Raw genomic sequence first — 18,141 nt, 5'->3', positions numbered from 1 at the left:
CATCAGCCGAGGAAGTGGACGGAGATGCTGGGTACAGAATTTCAAAGAGCGTCTGGCTGGACTATTTACGACGCAGCGTATTCGGCGACATGATTCTGAACGCACGAACGGCCCCCATTTGCATATGTTAGGACGTTTGTCATGCTTTACCGATACTTTTCAAGTATGCCGCCCGTACAAAGAAGTACACGGCATTACCCGAACACACACAAACACACACTGCGAATGGGAAATTATATTCTTCTTTGCAATATTATATATTGCAAAATTTAATTCCACCAATGGCAACTTGAAACTGATAACGATTGGTGTCATGAGTTTCTAACCTTTTTCCCTCCTCGGGCAATGGGCTGTAGAATCTAGCGGTCTACACACCACTATACCGAGCGCCAGCATGTACCACCCAATTAAACCATGTGTGCTCTACAAACAAACTACGCTACAGTTCCAGGCGAGTCTAAAACACCCGTCCAGCTATGCTGCTCGCAATGGCAATCGAAAAAGTATGTTTGCTAACGGGTTGTGCCAAAATGGTCTAACAAGAGAACTCTCTCAAAACGCTTCCCCCCGACCCCCGCATGAGGTCACACACTTCCGTGTGGAACGTCGACTCCGGACGCTTGTCAACAAACCGGGACGGATGGAAGATTCCATACCAGACGATGGTCCGCGCTTGATGTAGCGGAAAATATGACTAACCATTCGAAGACTTTTGACTCGCACCGAAAAGACAAAACACCATCGACCTCTGGCGGCTCTTCTCGAGTTCTTTTCTTTTCCCTTAGGTTACTACCACTCTATCACAAATCTTCCAACCACCCGGCCAGAGACATCATAATTCGAAGTGTGGCGTGCCGTGGTTCCGTCACACGAACCAACGCTTATCGAACCGGTTTCCGTGTTCCCCTGCTGCTCCCCGCTCCGGTGCAGCTGGTGGCAGTTGAACTACCCCATCGTAGGGCCATTGGCTTTTCTAGCCGTGCCGAGGGGGGGGAATGCAGCTAAAGACGTGCGATAAATTATGTAATTGCAATCACTCTCTCGCTTTCTTTCGCTGCTGGTCTCTTACATTCTTTGTCTTTACCGTCCGGCTCGGTACACGCAAGGAGAAAGAATACCCCGCTGGCCATCGAACCCATCGGTACAAGTGTGCTACGTGCCGGGGTGTGGTCATTGGCCAACGAATCGCCAACCAACCTGTAGAATGCATTCTGAGTACCACCTCGGACCGGCCTCAATCCACCCTCGAACAACCTGCAAGGACAAAGCCCACTTCTTCGCTGGAAGGAAGAAAAAGTCAGCAAAAGAAAGAGCCAAGACAAGCGACAAGCGAACCTTTTTTCCTTACGAGCAAACAACAACACGGACTAGGAACGGCGAAGGCGAAGAGAAAGTGCAGCGGCGAATGTCGCATCTGGGCGCGAGATTAATGCGAAGCCGACGGAAGACTGCCGGCGCCAGCAATGTTCGCGACCTATACGAGCGAAAGACTTTATATTTAATCAAAAAAGAAGAGAAAAAGTAGCTTTCAGTGTGAGTAAAAATACAAGCCTAAGCATAAACATGAAGTCTGCCTGGTTTATATTCGACCCCGGTGGGCAACCATCAACCGGCTCGTCCTTCCTTCCTGGTACGACCAACAACACCACCAAGGGACGAGTATGGAGGTTAATTAGTGCCTTAGTATGTTCCATGCGCCCATTTTGTTTTGCCGCACAGGACTGCCATTCCATTGTCAACAGCGCGGCCTCTAATGACTTCTTGGTCCAAAATTGAAAAATAAAAATAAAACATTAAACCCGCGGAGAGAAAGTCAGTTGCCATTTGACACAAATTTGCCTCGCACAATCAGATAATAAAACTCCACCGCCAGTAGTTTCCGACCGTTCCCGTTTTTCCGTGACCCAGAGTGGAGTCACTCGTGCATGCGCTAATTGTTCTTAGCCACGTTAATTTGTATCTTTTTAGCACTTCTGGATGGTGCAAGGTTTTTTGGTATTTTAGCTGAAACGTTTTTTTTTTTAAATCGAAATATGAGTCCTCAGTTCATAGAACAATTTACAAGTCCAAGTAAAGATAAACATGAAACTCTAATGTAAAGTTTAGGATCTAATAGAGAATTGCATTCATGAATCTGAATAACTCTGTGCATTGCATAAATAGATCTATCAAAACCAATAGTTTGGAGATTCAAGAACTTCTACGGATTTGTATCTCCAAAGATTCATGAACCAATTCCAATGAAGAGTTCTCTCCGTTTTCTCCTTAATCTAGACCTAGGTCAACACAGAGCAGCCTTCGTTAACGTGAACTAACGGTAAACGAAGAACACCTGAAATCGTAGTTTGGATCTGTTACACAATACTAGACACACCCCTAAATACATAGAAAATTTAACATTGCTCTTTTTCTAAATTGTTTCCTTTGAATCACAGTTGGAATGTCAGCTAGAACATACTATTTAACGGGAATGGAAACCCATTCTATAATAACGCTTGATGACGGCCCAGATTTTTCTTCTCGAGCGGTTGATCATTAATCGGAAAACATAATAAGATTGCGAAAGCGATTCTTATTTAATGAAGGTACAAGTCGGAGATAATTTACCATTTCCTCTGGGCTCCGTTTGAATCTTTCATCCTTCACCCGTAACACGGCGACACGAAAAGACACACCTCCCATTAATGTGTTCAATATCAACAACGTGCTGATAGCCCAGCCTCGAACGCGCGAGATAAGCCCCACAGGCTTCCCAAATTCTTACGTCGCAGTTTGCGTTTTGCAGTACATCTTGCGAACCTCTGCGATTGACCCTTGAGTCAGCGTAAAGAAGAGAAGCGATCGATCATTGTACACGGCGCGACTGTGCGTCACGCGTTAGCGTCCAAGATGACAACTTCGTCGCACGCCGACACCTCCAACCACACGGGCACATCGACCGAGTGGATCCGTGGAAAGAAACCGGACGTCTTCCTCGCTCCGCGAACGATCTCTCTTCAAAAGTCCAGTGGCCTCCAGCGGCAGTCAAGTTCATGGTGGCTTGGGACCAACAACCGGCGTTCAGTTGCGCTCGGGACGCGGACCGAGGTGGACACACATTTCACTTTGCGTTTGTCAATCGTATTCCTTAAACTGCAAATCGTGTTTCAAACAAACGGTTCGGGACCGGGAAGTGACATTATTGTGTGTGCTATTTTGTGATCGACATTCTGGAACAGCACGATGCGTCGCTTTTGGATAGCGGCGATCCTCATCGGCACATTTGGTGTGCTGACGACGAACGGATTGTTTCTGCTGCTCAAAACCCTTGCCCATGCCGGACGCTACCTCAACGAGCATTACGACGGTACGAGCACCTCGCGGTGGGACCTACTTCCGATTTGCGGGTCGGAACTAGCTTACGCCTACGCGCAACTTGAAGCGCATAACTGTTGTGATGCTGTGCGCTTTCGCTTTTCTCTCTGTCACCCATAGCTTCCTGCTTAGTGTTGGATTAAAGAAAAAGAAAATCAAACTCTTCGCGGCAGTCTGGCGAGTTAGTTCCACTAACAAAATCAGCCACTCGTCAATGCCACGAACAGGAAGTTGTGTACTAAAACCGATGCAAACGAAGAAGTGAAATTCCTCCCAACCGTTTTTCTTTACCATGCAGTGGAATAGGACTCCTCCTCCTGCTGTGTATTAGAGGTTTAATGAGAGATTTTGCTTCACCCCTTTTTCCTCCCCAATCGCTGTGTCGCTCCCTGCAGATGGCTATAGGCAGGTGCAGGAGTATGACTTCGTGATCGTTGGAGCTGGCGCGGCTGGTTGTGTGCTGGCGAATCGGCTTTCGGAAAACGCCGAATGGACGGTGCTGCTGCTGGAAGCGGGCCCCGGCGAAAACGAACTCCAAAACATCCCAATCCTGACTACCTTCCTGCAGAACTCGCAGTACAACTGGGCCGACATTGCTGAGGCACAGAACTCCTCCTGCTACGGTAAGTGTTAAAGGTAGTTAATTTATGTGCAATTACTCCAAAGGGATCCTCCGGAAAACTACTTTGAAAGATAAATACCATACCAAGTCAGTTAGTGTTTATAAGATTGTGTTTACTCGAGTCAATCTCGATTGGTGGTACAGCTGACATCTAGCTTTTTGAAAGTAGTAAAACAAAAAAAATCCTGATTTAATATTTTGTTTGAATTTTCCACATGAATAAGTGTGCACATAATATTCCAATATAACTGATTTTGTGTACGTTTAAGAAAAGTAAAAAGTGTGAACTAAATAGGAAAAAACTAGAAAAAAAAACAAAAATAAGAGAAAAATCTTTGCCCTTAGTTCAGGCAAACAATACGGAACACAACCAACTGTTTTCTTTCAGAAACAAACAAAAATATGGACTTTGTTTGTTTTAACCTAAAGAAAGCTTATCAACTTATTTATATGATTAAGAGAATTTTGAGTGGCAAAACAAGCGATCGGTTAAAACAAACAAATTTTTAACGCAACATCATTCTAATGCCATCAACCAATGCAAGAACATTTTTTTAGTGACAAAACATCCTCAGTTCGTCTATGCCTCTCTCCGAAGAGAGTTACTGTGACCGAAAGACCGTATATAATAGATCGGTGGTAAATGGTAGAAATACCGGGACTTCCCATAGACGATACCATATTTTTCCGAGTGTAACGAAAATCCCCTATTAGTTAAAAAATGACCAAAGTTTGATTAAAGAGGTCGTTGTACAGAGATAGTAACTTTTCAATACTAACTTAATGGATTAACGGTTGTTTATATTTGGACATTTCGAGAGTTGTTTGCGCAACACAACATTGTGTTTGACAGATTTATTGACAACTGATTGATTTTTTAATGATTTCTGGTATTCTTCTTCAAAAATCGTGCAATTTAACCAAGATGCCTCAAACAAAGAAAATTTTGTATAAATCCAGTTTCAAATTAAAAGTGATTGCATACGAATTGAATATAAGCATTTTGGATCACCTCCAAGCAGATCTACGATTATAGAATGAAGGAAACAAGTGAAAAAACTTCGTGCAATACCTCTAGAGAAAAAAGCTGATCGTGGTGCAACTGGATAGAAATACAGAAACAGTCCGGTGCATGGGTATGCACGAAGATGATATTGGAAAAAGCAAGGTGTAATGCCTAGGAAAACTTGGAAAATTAAAAACAAATACTTTTTTTTATTAACATTCACTAATTTTTCTAGGGAGTCGTTGTACACCGAAAAATATGGTGCTTCAAATTTTATTTTGAGTTTGCAAATAGAGCACCAAACAAGCAAAAGTAGTAGTAACAGTTGTACATTGTTACTTAGCATTTCCTTGGGGAGTCGCCATTTGTAACAAATCTTAACACGTCATTTCTTCAACTCCACTTGCAGGAATGATTGATCAACGGTGCAGTCTACCACACGGCAAAGGTTTGGGAGGATCGACGCTGATCGACTACATGCTGTACGGACGGGGCAATCCGGCCGACTACGACCGTTGGGCGCAGATGGGCAATCCTGGCTGGGCCCATGCGGACGTCTTCCCGTACTTCCTGCGCTCGGAGCGGGCAGCCCTGCGCGGGTTGGAAAACTCCACCTACCACGGCACCACCGGCGAGCTGCACGTCGAGTTCCCCCCGTTCCGCACCAACCTGGCGAGAACGTTCGTGGCCGGTGCCCGGGAGGCCGGCCAACGCAAGCTGGACTACAACGGCAAGTCGCAGCTGGGTGTGTCGTTCGTGCAGACGACGGGCCGCAACGGGATGCGCCAGACGGCGTACCGGGCGTTCGTGGAGCCGGTGCGGAGGGACCGACCCAACCTGCACGTCCAACCGTACAGCCAGGTGCTGAAGCTGCTCATCCATCCGGACACGCGGACGGCGTACGGCGTCTCGTACGCCCGGAACTTCCGCAACTACGAGGTGCGAGCGCGCCGCGAGGTCATCGTGACGGCGGGCAACCTCAACACGGCCCATCTGCTGCTCCTGTCCGGCATCGGGCCCCAGGAGCACCTGCAAAACTTCCACCTGCCCACGGTGAGCAACCTGCCGGTTGGCCAGTCCTTCGTCGACAGTCCCGTCTTCAACGGGCTCACGTTCGTGCTGAACGAGACGGGCCAGGCGCTGCTGACGGACAGCCGGTTCCAGCTGCGCTCGCTCGGCGACTACTTCCGGGGCGAGGGTCCGCTGACGGTGCCGGGCGGCGTCGAAGCCATCAGCTTCGTGCGCACCGAGAACGCCACCACAGAACCGGGCGTGCCCGACGTGGCGATCGTCTTCTCGACCGGCTCGCTCGTCTCGGACGGCGGCCTCGGGCTGCGCAAGGGCAAACGCATCAAGACGGCCATCTACAACAAGGTGTACCGGCCGCTGGAAGCCCTCCGGAACGACCAGTGGACGGCCAGCATCGTCCTGCTGCATCCGGCCTCCCGGGGCCACCTGAAGCTACGCAACGCCAACCCGTACAGTGCGCTCAAGGTGTACCCAAGCTACCTGGCGGACGAGCGGGACGTCGAGACGCTGCTCGCCGGCGTCAAGGAGGCCGTGCGCATCTCCAAGTCGCCCGCCATGCGGCGGTACGATGCGCGCGTCCTCGGCATTCCGCTGCCGAACTGCGAGCAGTGGGACCTGCGGGATGACGACTACTGGCGCTGTGCGATCCGGACGCTCTCCAGCACGGCCTACCAGCAGATGGGCAGCTGCCGGATGGGTCCGCTCGGCGACCCGCTGGCCGTCGTCGACCCGGACCTGCGCGTGCACGGCCTCCAGGGGCTGCGGGTGGCGGACGTGAGCGTCGTACCGACCACCATCTCCGCGCAGTCGGCCGCCATCGACTACATGGTCGGCGAGCGGGCGGCGGACATCATCAAAGCCCAGTGGCAACAGGAGCAACAACGCCGGCAACCGTGATTCACTAGACTTTATTTTGCCCCTTTTTATTTCAATAAAACCCACTATTTATTTACTTTGCCAACTCTAACAGCGGACTAGCCTGTTTCCCCCGAACGAAAGTGAAACGCTATGCGATCATTTCGCTGTCGACAAATTTACATTCCAATAGCCTGTTGATATTCCATTTCGCACCGTAAACTGTCTTTGCTTTCAGTTCGCAAACTTTACCATGTGTGTGTGTGTGTGTATTTTGCTGATGTCTTTTCCACATACGTTAGCATCATCTTTTTCTCATCGCAGCCAATCGCGTATACGATGGGAAAGGCAGGGGATAATTCCATTCCCGGATCGGATTTCAGGTGAAGCAGATGTTTGCATGTTTATTAGTATATTTACCTCACCCCTCGGGTCATATGAGTCACAAGTGGTTCAAGTAAGTCCTCCAAATGAACATTTATATACCGCGCTCGAAAAAAAGACAAGCTCCCATTTGCCAGTAGGAGGAGACGAACGTTTCAGAAAGACCGCGGTACTTGAGACGAATTTACACCACAGCGCCCCTTTACAGCGTGAATGCGTACGGTGAGTGTCATTCAAAAATTTCGCTGAGTGCTTCTTCAACTGCATCAATTATCGATTCAAGTGTCTATTCAAAATAAACTACGCACATCGTGTCTTTATTATGCCCTTAGGAGAAAAAGTAACACGTGATGTTTTCACGCGAAGAATTACATCCATTCGGATTGTTCCGCTCGGAAGTAGCAATAGGAAACAAGAACGATAGTATCTGCATAGCTCGGATATTAAAATGCATTACGGATTCGACTGAAAAATTCAAAACAAACTATTTCTATTTGACTTGATGCAAACATACATTTGCTCATATGATAAAATACTCTATTTTATATATTAGCTTTTTTTACGTATGGAGTTTTGTGTATACTAAAAACGCGACCAATATTGAACCGTGGAATCTGAAACTTTGCACACATTTAGTTTAAGCACTGCAAATGTAGTTGAAGATTTGTCTGATCACTAGTTTTTGCTAAAATAATCAAAAATTACAATTGAAACTTAGTTTTATTAACAGAAACAAAACAAACATGTGCACATGTGTCAAGGTGTATCCACCAAAGTTATACAACAAGGTTTATATAACACGGAAAAGTCGAATAAAATATTTTTAAATATGTCACAATACCATTAAATTAAAACATATCTCTCAAGTAAAGAGTTCAAACTATAGTTCTTTTCGCAAACCCAAAGCTAGTACTCTATATTTGCAAAAACACATAAGCTCACATAATAAAATACTCTATATAATATAATATTTATAAAAAAGATTAAGTTCGCCTTTTACAAAACAAATTATTGGAATCGTAAGTTAACTTAAGCTTACATTAAATTTTCTTGCAGCGGTTTGGTTGTTGAGCCACAATCGGTTAAGGGTAGTGGGGACACTCAGAAACCAACAAGGACCATTGTATAGAAAGGTGTGGGAAAAACAAGACGATGAACATGAAAAAAGGAATAACACTAAATTGTATATTGCATGTATGTTGGAGAAGCTCACGAAAGTAAGAAAAAGGTTAAACCAGAAGAATTAAGTAATAGATATGTATACTAGCGGTTCTTTTCGAAAGTATTTTTGCTCTTGCCATTTCCTCATTAGTCGGTAGTAAGGTTACCATGTTGGAAACCATCGAAGTAGTCATGCTGGAGAATCTTCTTGGCGGAGATGCGCTGCGTGGGATCAAATTCAAGACACTTCTGCAGCAGATCATAACCCACCGAGTCTAGGTTCGGCACATGCATGTGGAGATTGTACTTAGTCCAGCATGGAAAACTCGACCTATAGTTCGGTAGCGACGATACACCGGGCCAAATCTCCTCGGTCGGGGTGCCCAGGACACGAAACATGCGGAACAGCTGATCGATTTCCGAGCCACCCTTGATCAGCACATTTCGCGTCACCATCTCGGCGAAGATGCATCCGATCGACCAGATGTCGACGGCACATGAGTAGAAATATGAACCCAGCAACACTTCCGGCGCTCGGTACCACAGAGTGACGATTTCGCGCGTGTAGTTGCGCACCGGAACGACGAGTGTACGCGCGAGCCCGAAATCGGCTATCTTAATGACACCCGCCATGTTGACGAGCAGATTCCGCGGCTTCAGATCCCGATGCAGGACGCGCCTCTGGTGACAGAATAGGATAGCGGACGAGATTTGGTACAGGTAGTTCTTGACCAGCGCCGGGTCACACATCTTCCCGAGCGGTAGGCTGTCGATGTACGTCCGCAGGTCCATCGAGAGGAATTCGAAGATCAAGAACAGCCGGCTCTCATCCATCACCACGTCCTCAAGCGAAACGACGTTCGGATGCTTCAACTCCCTCAGGATGGATATCTCTCGAAGGGCGGTCGATGGTATGCCCTCGCCATCTATCGCACCTCGGATCTTTTTGATTGCCACAATCTGACCGGTGTTCTTGCGTCCCTTGTACACTATTCCGTAGGAGCCTTCACCGACCATTTTGATCATTTGAAAGTTATCCATGATTCAAAAAGGTTTGAATTATCACTCCTTTACTCCACCGCACAGGTTTTACGTATAGCACACCTCAAAGTAACACAAGTGCCTGCTATGACTACTTGACAATATAGAATTCACCAACATATCAACTGTATCGACCAATTTTAACCGGGAAGGAAACGATTTGGAACCCTAAGAAAAATTTTCCACGGCCTACTTATGACACGTTGCTGTATGTCAGGGGTCGGCAAAGAGCGGCCGAGGGCCAAATCCGGCCCGCCAAATGATTTTATCTGGCCTGTAAGAATATTTAAGTGCTTCATGCAAAACGTCCATCCCATTTTTTATCGGATTTGTTCACGAGGTCAGGTTTGTTTTCTTCCCAAAAATGAAGATGAAAATTGTTTAAAGAGGTGTTCCTGTTATATGTTTATCGATAACATTTTAAATACTTTACCTTCTACTACTTTTTATGTAAGTTTGCTATTTAGAAAGTTCCATTCTCCATTACAAAGGGTATTACTTTGAAAACATTAAAGCATCATTTAAAGTATCCGGCCCGTGCCTTCGGTTTCTCTTTAATCATCTGGCCCTTTTTGGAAAACGTGTGCCGATTCCTGCTGTATGTCATTCTGCCTTTGCCGATACAGACTGACGGTTTCCATTCAATTTGCACTTTAAATGAATTGCAAATGAACTCTGTAAATGCATGGAATACGCGTTATCCTTGTATTTCTGATTTGTTTTGTGTTTTAGATTGTAGACAACTAAGTTTAAACAAATTCCAATAGTCTGAAGCTACCATTTTTTTGTAAATACATCAGAACTGAGTAATTTAGATTTAGATTCATAAATCTTTATGACTCTTTGCGTTGAATGAAAGAATGTGAACCATTGAATGCGCGATTCATGAATGTCCATGTAAACGTGAAGATGTTTGGAATGTTTGTGACTGGTTGAAATATGACATTTGTAGAGTTCAATGGAACTCTGCATAAAACTCCATATCTATTCGCATTGTTTTAGAGAAGACTTGCATAGTCCCAGGAAAATAACACTGTAAAACATAAATCGATAAACCTATCTGGCAATACAAAGCAACATTCTCATATTCTGCCTCATGGGCAATGCAAACACAGCTTAAAACATAGGGAGATTGTTGAGTTGGTCGCAATTGAACCAATTAGTTTAGATTAAATCAGTCAATTAATGATTGAAAAAGGGGAAGGAAGAGAAAAGGCAACCCATTTGAAGGGTTTTTTAGCTGCAAGAACGTAGCTAAATTTGAACATTTGAACTTACTTAACCAAGACCATTGAACAAAAACTTATAATTTCAACATCTTCAAAAGCAAAAAAGAGTTGCTGCTCAGATGAGACGGGCAATATTTCAAAACAAGGATTAAAAAAAAATATGCCACCAGAATCCCACACCTGGCAAACCACTTCAAAACGAATTGTTTCATCGTCACATGTGGCTTCTCAAAGGCGCTGCTTCCTTCCGGCCGGAATACAATTGCACCAGCCGTAAAGGACGTCCCGGAATGTTAACAGCGTCAGTTACAAAGTGACAATAACAAGTGTATCACTTTATGTGCTTCCCTTTTTTATGTGTGCTTCTCTTCATTCTTTTGGAATGCCAACTTGGCCGGCCTTTATGTCGAAGTGAGGCACAAACACCGCTGTGTGTCTTCCAGCCCAACGGATGGCGGATGCACTGTAATGAAAAACAATATAAAACTGGTAAAAGATTCGTCAATTATTCAACGTCGCGTATACGTCCTTCTCAAGCCCTAGCCTCGTGGCAAGCGGGCTCCGGGGACCATTCGTCGGAACAGACAGGAGATCCGTAGGCTTTTCTCTGGAGGGTAGAAAAAACCAACAATACGGTCCATAAAAAGAACGCTCTCAAGCTTCGCCGTATCTCCTCAGCGACCGAACTTCACTTGCACTTTTCCGTACCAGAAAAGACGCCCGGCCGTTTTCATTCCGGATGATGTTTTTCATCCGGACTTCAAATGGGTGATGAAAATGAGGGAAGCTCGGCGTAAAACGCCGCCTTCTCCCCTACCTAGAGAAAAGCGAGGAGGACGACGAGAAGGATGACAACAACCGGAGGCGAAGGGCGGAAAAAAAACTCACTTCAGTCGACGCTCCCTACTCTCCTGGTCCTAAGCCCGAGGGGTTAGGGATGTACTGCCTCTTGGCAACGCCGTTGCATATGCATCCAATTTCCCCGATCCTGGTCTTCGGTCCTGCCGGCCGCGTTTCGGGATGATACAACGAAAACCGGGAATCCCTTTCATCCGACAACCACGCCATGGACAGTCATCTTCCCGTGGCTCAACCGGATTGCGGCTAAATGGAGCCAACCCTCTACACACGCACCCTCAAACACACACACACACACTACAAACCGCGTTCATTTTGTATGTTAGTTCATTTTTCACTGCCCCGCAGGGCTACCGCTCGCTTCCGGGACGTGGACAAGAATGGTGCCGTGCCCAGAAGGCAGTCAAGTCTGCGCTCTTCCTGCGTTTCGGTCCCTTCCCTTCCCGCGGACGAACCAACCAACGTGTTTTGTGTCGTGTGGTTGGACGGCACCGATGTCGGGAAACTCGCGAAAGAAAAGCCCCCGAAGGGAACGGAGAACAAACACACACCAACACACACAAATACGAACGCACGGGCACGGGCGAGGGAACCATTTCCAATCTAATCGTCCACGTAGTCCTGCAGGCGAGGCTTGCGTTACACTAATCACCGTGATGAAAGATTATGATGAACGCTGCCGCCTGCCTTCTCCACTCCCATGCAGGCCACCCTCTTTCCAAAGCCCACGGTTCCGTGTTACCATGGTCATTAAATTAACCTTGCTAGGACGAAGACAGAGAGGGAAAGACAGAGAGAGATAAAGCGAAGGAGCAAGGGAGCGTCGCGTGGTGGGGTGGAAGGTGTTTATGAAAAGAATGGAAGGAAAGGTTGAAGCCCTGTGTAAGGATGTTTTCTTCGATCGACCCTTGCACACGTACGCTATTTTCCGTGCCATTAAACCATGGAAAGCGTTCGTTCCATCGTATTGAGGATATTTGGTCTTTTTCCATCATCATTTAGGACACGTTCCTTCGTGTCTTTCGATACGCCACAGTAAAATGCCTTTAATGTCCTTTTTCTCCTACTATTTTTCCTTTTTCTCCTGTTCGGTTTTTGCATTGAAAATCCACAAGGAACGGAGCCAACAATGGTTGGCATCTTTCATTCCAATACCGAATAGACACAAGCTACGGAGGAGGACAGTTGTCACTGCATTTATGTTGCAATAATTCAACCCTTAAACCACCGATGACAACATCCCGCGTAAACCAGCGCATCTAACGCAGTGTTCGATCGCAACATTCAATCCCATTTGCATTCGCCTGAGAGCTGCTCTCACGAAAAGCAACAAAAGGGGTTCAATGATTCCTGCCCTTCGACGGCTTTCCGGAGCAAATATTTTCTAGTCGACGAAATGGAAAGAAAAAAAAACACCACCCTTCACTAACAAGACCCTAAATTAATTCTAAATACCAGAAAAGCTTCCCCCTCGGCACAACATTACGCGAGAGCCCCGTGCAGACGAAATCTTTCATTCAACACAGTGAAAACCTTTCTTTTCGCTTTCCGTTCACTCCCTGCTGGATGTGGGTTTCGATATTTGTGCAGCACTTCCGAGCCAAATGGGTTTGCTGTATGGCTCCGATAAAACGTATAAATTCTCCCGGTACCCTTGGCCGGGGCTAAACAGTCCAACACTCGACGGTAGCATAAACCACGAGGCCGGGAATAAACTGAACCGCTTCGAATGCAATACTTTAAATATGAATATTCACACTCAGGTCCCTCGGGTGAGGGGTAACACTGGCGAGAAGTATACCTGCACCTGTGTGCACGGGGAGTATTACGCGAAAAAAGATATAATTTTCACCATGCAAGGACAAAACATGCAAAAAAAGAACCTCCCACAGCCCATACACTTGCTTTCTATTGGGGTGCGGTAGGAATGTGAGGTCGTCGAAAAAATGTTTCGCCACGTGGCGGATACTTTGCTTGAGGGATGAAAAGATTCCCAACCGAGACGCTAAGAGGGGATGATGGGTTTTTTACAGCTGCTGAATGTTGGGTGAAGGAACTCCCCGAGAACTACCTCCCCTGGTCGAAGGATGAGCGCTCCGTTGCGGTAATAAAAATACATTTTTCACGAAGTAAAACATACAGAACCAAGGCAATTAAACTAGGATAAAATGAGAAGGAAACGATAACGTGGAAGATGCAGCTAAATCAAAAAAGAGATAAAGAAAAGTAGCACCAGGTATGAAAATAACGATTACAGGGAAAACAATCACAAAATATAGCATTTTTTTCTAAAAAGTTGAGCACATTGAAAAACGAAAAGTGTATAAAGAAAAAAAAACTACTATAATCGAGAGTGAGACATTTTGTTTGAGAGCCAATCTCCAAATGACAGTATCAGACAATCTACGACATTACTAATAAACAACTAAACCTTAACGTCAATAGTATTGTAATGATTCTTTTAAAAAATGGAGAATCAAAGACATGGCATAAATTCAAATTATTTGCCCAACTTTTTTCACATGTATTTTAAGTTGAATTCAACTGGATTTGATTAGAGGTTTTACGAAAACAAAAGTTTCGACGAATAGCTAAATAGAACTGTTTCATTTTGGGAAATATTTGATAATGCGATTCAAAATCAATTCGAAATTATCCTGTACAACACATTTTGGTGTTCAAAAGCTAGGAAAAATATATTCTCAATTTCAAACGTTTGTTTGTTTGTTTGAATTTGTTGCAAAAAATCGTCACGCACAATATAAAACTGCCCTCTAAAACAACTTCACTATAAATGGCTAATTAAACTCTTCAGTCCGTAACACAAAAAGCTGTCCTTAAAGGCATTGAACATGAAATTCAAAATTGGCATGAAATTCAAAATTAAATTTAAATATTATGTCTCGCAGGGCTAATAATAGCTTTGAATACTACAACCCACCCCAGAAACTGAGAGATATCTTTTTCTTTTAGAAATCCCAAACAAATCCCCTCTGCTTTGGAGGGATGTTGTCCAAACCCTTTCTATTATTAGACCATTTGTGTTGAAAAACATGTTTTTAGCAAAGAATCGCTGCCTCCAGCCGGTATCTGCGGATCATAATCATTGTCCTTTTGTAACCTCTGCTATTTTGTTTTAGACGGTGTCTCCTGTTTTTTTCTCCTCTGACCCAGTTTAGCTTCAATACGCCACGGTGGTCTGCGCTCGTACGCCATACTAGCAGGAAATAAAGTACATCCTGCCGCCGCTCCCCGACTTGGAAAAGCTATTGCCGACGAGCATGCTGCGTCTGCCGTGGACAGCAGCAGATGGGCCTCCTGTCAACCAGCGGTGATGAAGTACGGAGCGAAGTTAAACACCACCGCCAAGCCTAATGTTGACCTCAACCGGGACAGGGCGGAACGGGCTGTTGATAAACATGGGGAGGGAAGCTTGTACTCTCGGAAGCTGCCGGGAACGAAGCGGACACGAGGGAACCGTAGTAGTATCTAGTGGACATCAATATGGAAGTCGATGTTGCGTGCTATTTTTAGCCTCCCGAATGGTACCGGATGACGTCAATGACATGACGACTACGCTTCGCTTCATCATGGGCGAATTTTCCTGCCACACGAAGCGGTGGGGCAGCGTTGTGGAAATGGCAAGAAAAACTTCTCCCGACAGCAATGGCCAACGGTTTGCCAACTACGATGGATGCCGGATCGGATTCGCGTTGGAAGGAAAAATCGAAAATCGAACACGAGATCGGCACGTGATGGTGTCGACCGTTGAAGGCGCGCGCATTTGATTAGAGTTCATTTGTTTTCCATCATAAGTTTACCGTTCCACTATGGGAAAAGAGGCGGCGAAACGATGCTTCGATAGAACCGGGATGTCGCCAACCATCGGAGACTAAAACAAGAGTCAACAATCAGGGCAGGTATTGCTTTGCCATCTATTTCGCTTGACATATTGCTAGTCAATAAGTCGGATAAGTTTTCCGAGTGATTGATAATAGTTACATACAATCAACACTGAGTTGATTAAAAAGTCGGAACGAAACCTACTCCACAAACCGTCCCAGGACGTACGCGTCATTGATTGTGTTGTTACTGCTACTGCTGCTGCTAATGACAATGACGCAAGGAATAATTTATAACTATTGTTGTGACATAAATACCACACCATATACGACCGCCGACCTGGAGGCTAACCGGCGAGTAACACAAGTATTGATTTTTTGTACTACTTTAGTCTTGCTGCATTTGTGGAAAATAGGTGCTGGCACTGGCAATTTAACCCTTTCAAGACTGTAAGCTATTCAAGCCTAAAATTGGCAATACAAAACAATAGTTTGGCTATTTGGGGTGAAAAATAAGAGAATATCACCAGAAAACCCTAGCAGTATGTGTAGGTTTTTTATAATTTCATGGGAAATATGTTACCCTATAAACCATAAAAGGAAATAAATGACCAGTATAGTTAAGATATCGGAATTTCTTTTATTTGCTTTCCACTACAAATTACATGATAAAAATTCTAAAAACAAGATCTTGGCCGTTTCTATAAAAAAAATAAAAAATTCATCAACTTGCCAAATACTAAGTTTTTGTTGTTGGTTGAACGCACGAATGGTTTTGTTTTTGGGCAATTAATTTTGATAGTTCTTTTTTGTTTATTCGTTCAGAACGACATTTGAGTCCTTTGACATAATGTTTTCTTTGATGTTTCGTTTCAAAAGTATCGTTTTGATAATAGTTGAACAAACAGTAACGAGTTTTGTAGATGGGAAAAATATTTCCCTTGGTCGTGAAAGGGTTAAACGATGCAGTCCTGAAGCCCAGGGTCCTTGAAAGCAGAAAACATTACTGATCGTTTTTTGCCAGCAAAAACACAAGTTCCCGCCCAAAATGGTCCTTGATGTTCAAATGTATTTTACATCAAACAAATTATTACTAACCAACCCTAATGTACACGATCGCACATCCGGATATGTTTTGCAACTTGCAATGTGCAATTGCTCTCTGGCTCGAATGCCAAGCTTCCTGAAAAAACTATTTGCCTTAACGAGATTGTTTTCTGTAAAATGGATGAAAAAATCAATTCTTTGTCTTTAGCACTCCATACTTTTTCTTGAGCACCCTCAAATCTAGCACAAATTTTTGGAGCTATTACAAACAAATTGTTTCGCAGCTTTTTTGCATCATAATATTCAGAAGAAAGGTTCGGTATCGAATAAAGAGAGTAATTTGGTGGCCACCGTCACTTTATTTTGTGCCGGAGCCATTGTAAACGATTTTATTCAGCCTGTGAATATGTCGGAAGGATCAATTTTAAGGGTATCATGAAGTATAGGGTGAATTTAAACAAGTTGAGTGTACTATAAGCGTACAAAAAGGATTGTTAAACATGATTTGCTACCATTAAACCCATCCATCAACGAATCGTTAAACCACGGCGTTGAATCAATAAACTTCGATAAGGTATTTTTAATTTGATTAGCAAAATGTAAGATTGAAAATTATTGTTTTGATTTTTATAAATTCAGGATATTTTTCTGATTTTTTTCCTGACCCAATAACCTGAGCTGTCAAAATCATCTGAAGATTGGTACGCAAAAACGAGAAATAATTTGTAATTCAAACAAAAAAAATTGTAAAAATTCGTCACGCACAATATAAAATGGTTTCCTATACATTTTCCAGAAAATTCTGCTTATGTTTGCTTTATGTTTTGGTTGCTATTAATTCTGCTTTATGTTTTGGTGATTAATGTTTCGCTGCATCTTAGCTCCATTTTTCATCAAAAGATTTTAAAACAAAAAGCCATGTAAAAAACACATTCCGTGTGGACCGTAAAGTATTTTTATTACACACATTATGGTTAAAGCTGTGAGATGGCCTAATGAAGCCTAACATTCGAACCCCGCAACCGGCATCGTGTATCGTCAGCGTGATTCCTTTACACCAATATGCACCACCACCGTTGGCCTTCAAAATTCGGCACAAAACCCGTTCACTGGTGATGAAATTATAGGCCGGCGAAGCTACTGACGCCGAAGGCGCCACAAACGGACCAACCCATCTCTGTCCCCCCTCCCCGCGGGTTGTCAGGATGACGCGCCCCGTTACTCGGACATCCTGGCGCCAGTACTAGTGTGGCGTGTAGCGTTTTACGACGGCGGCGCAGGGGACGAGTTTTCTCCACTTCCGTCTGCCCCCGACTGCGCAAACACCGAAACGGGGAACGGTAGGAGAAGGAGGTAGACCTTTCGCAAACGCATCCGGTTACTTAAAGTTTGTTTTTGCTTCTTCTCCTGCGCAGCAAGGAAGGGCAAGAAAACGCAACAAAGGCATGGTACAAGGGAGGAAAAACGGTCTGGACTGCGAAACTTTGGTCTACGCACATAGAAGTGGAAAATTGGACAAACTCCTTCCAATACAATGCAAAACCGAACGGAACCATTCTCTAAGAAACTTTCGGGGCGATCCATCAGATATTTATCACCTGTGTCGAAGCGAGTTCTTCCCCGGGCGTCATATTTCCATCGTTTAATTAGCAAATGTGCTCGCGACCTGTTTTTTCGCTCAACTTCCCTTCCTGGCGGCCTCAATCGCCGACG

General features: G+C 44.7%; 2 protein-coding genes across 3 annotated transcripts in view; both read right to left on the bottom strand.

Moving 5' to 3' along the window:
• LOC131258994 (flotillin-2) overlaps nt 1-18,141 on the bottom strand; it is a 192,981-nt gene that overhangs the window by 171,822 nt on the left and 3,018 nt on the right. The window lies entirely within an intron of this gene.
• On the bottom strand, nt 8,559-9,452 carry LOC131258995 (cyclin-dependent kinase 1-like). Its single transcript, XM_058260403.1, has one exon. It carries the CDS (start codon nt 9,450-9,452, stop codon nt 8,559-8,561), a length of 894 nt encoding a protein of 297 aa, XP_058116386.1.

Source organism: Anopheles coustani, chromosome 3 (genome assembly GCF_943734705.1).
Source record: "Anopheles coustani chromosome 3, idAnoCousDA_361_x.2, whole genome shotgun sequence".
Classification (NCBI taxonomy): Eukaryota; Metazoa; Arthropoda; class Insecta; order Diptera; family Culicidae; genus Anopheles; species Anopheles coustani.
The sequence above is the reverse complement of the archived record's forward strand: the minus strand, read 5'-3'. Positions and strand labels throughout refer to the sequence as shown.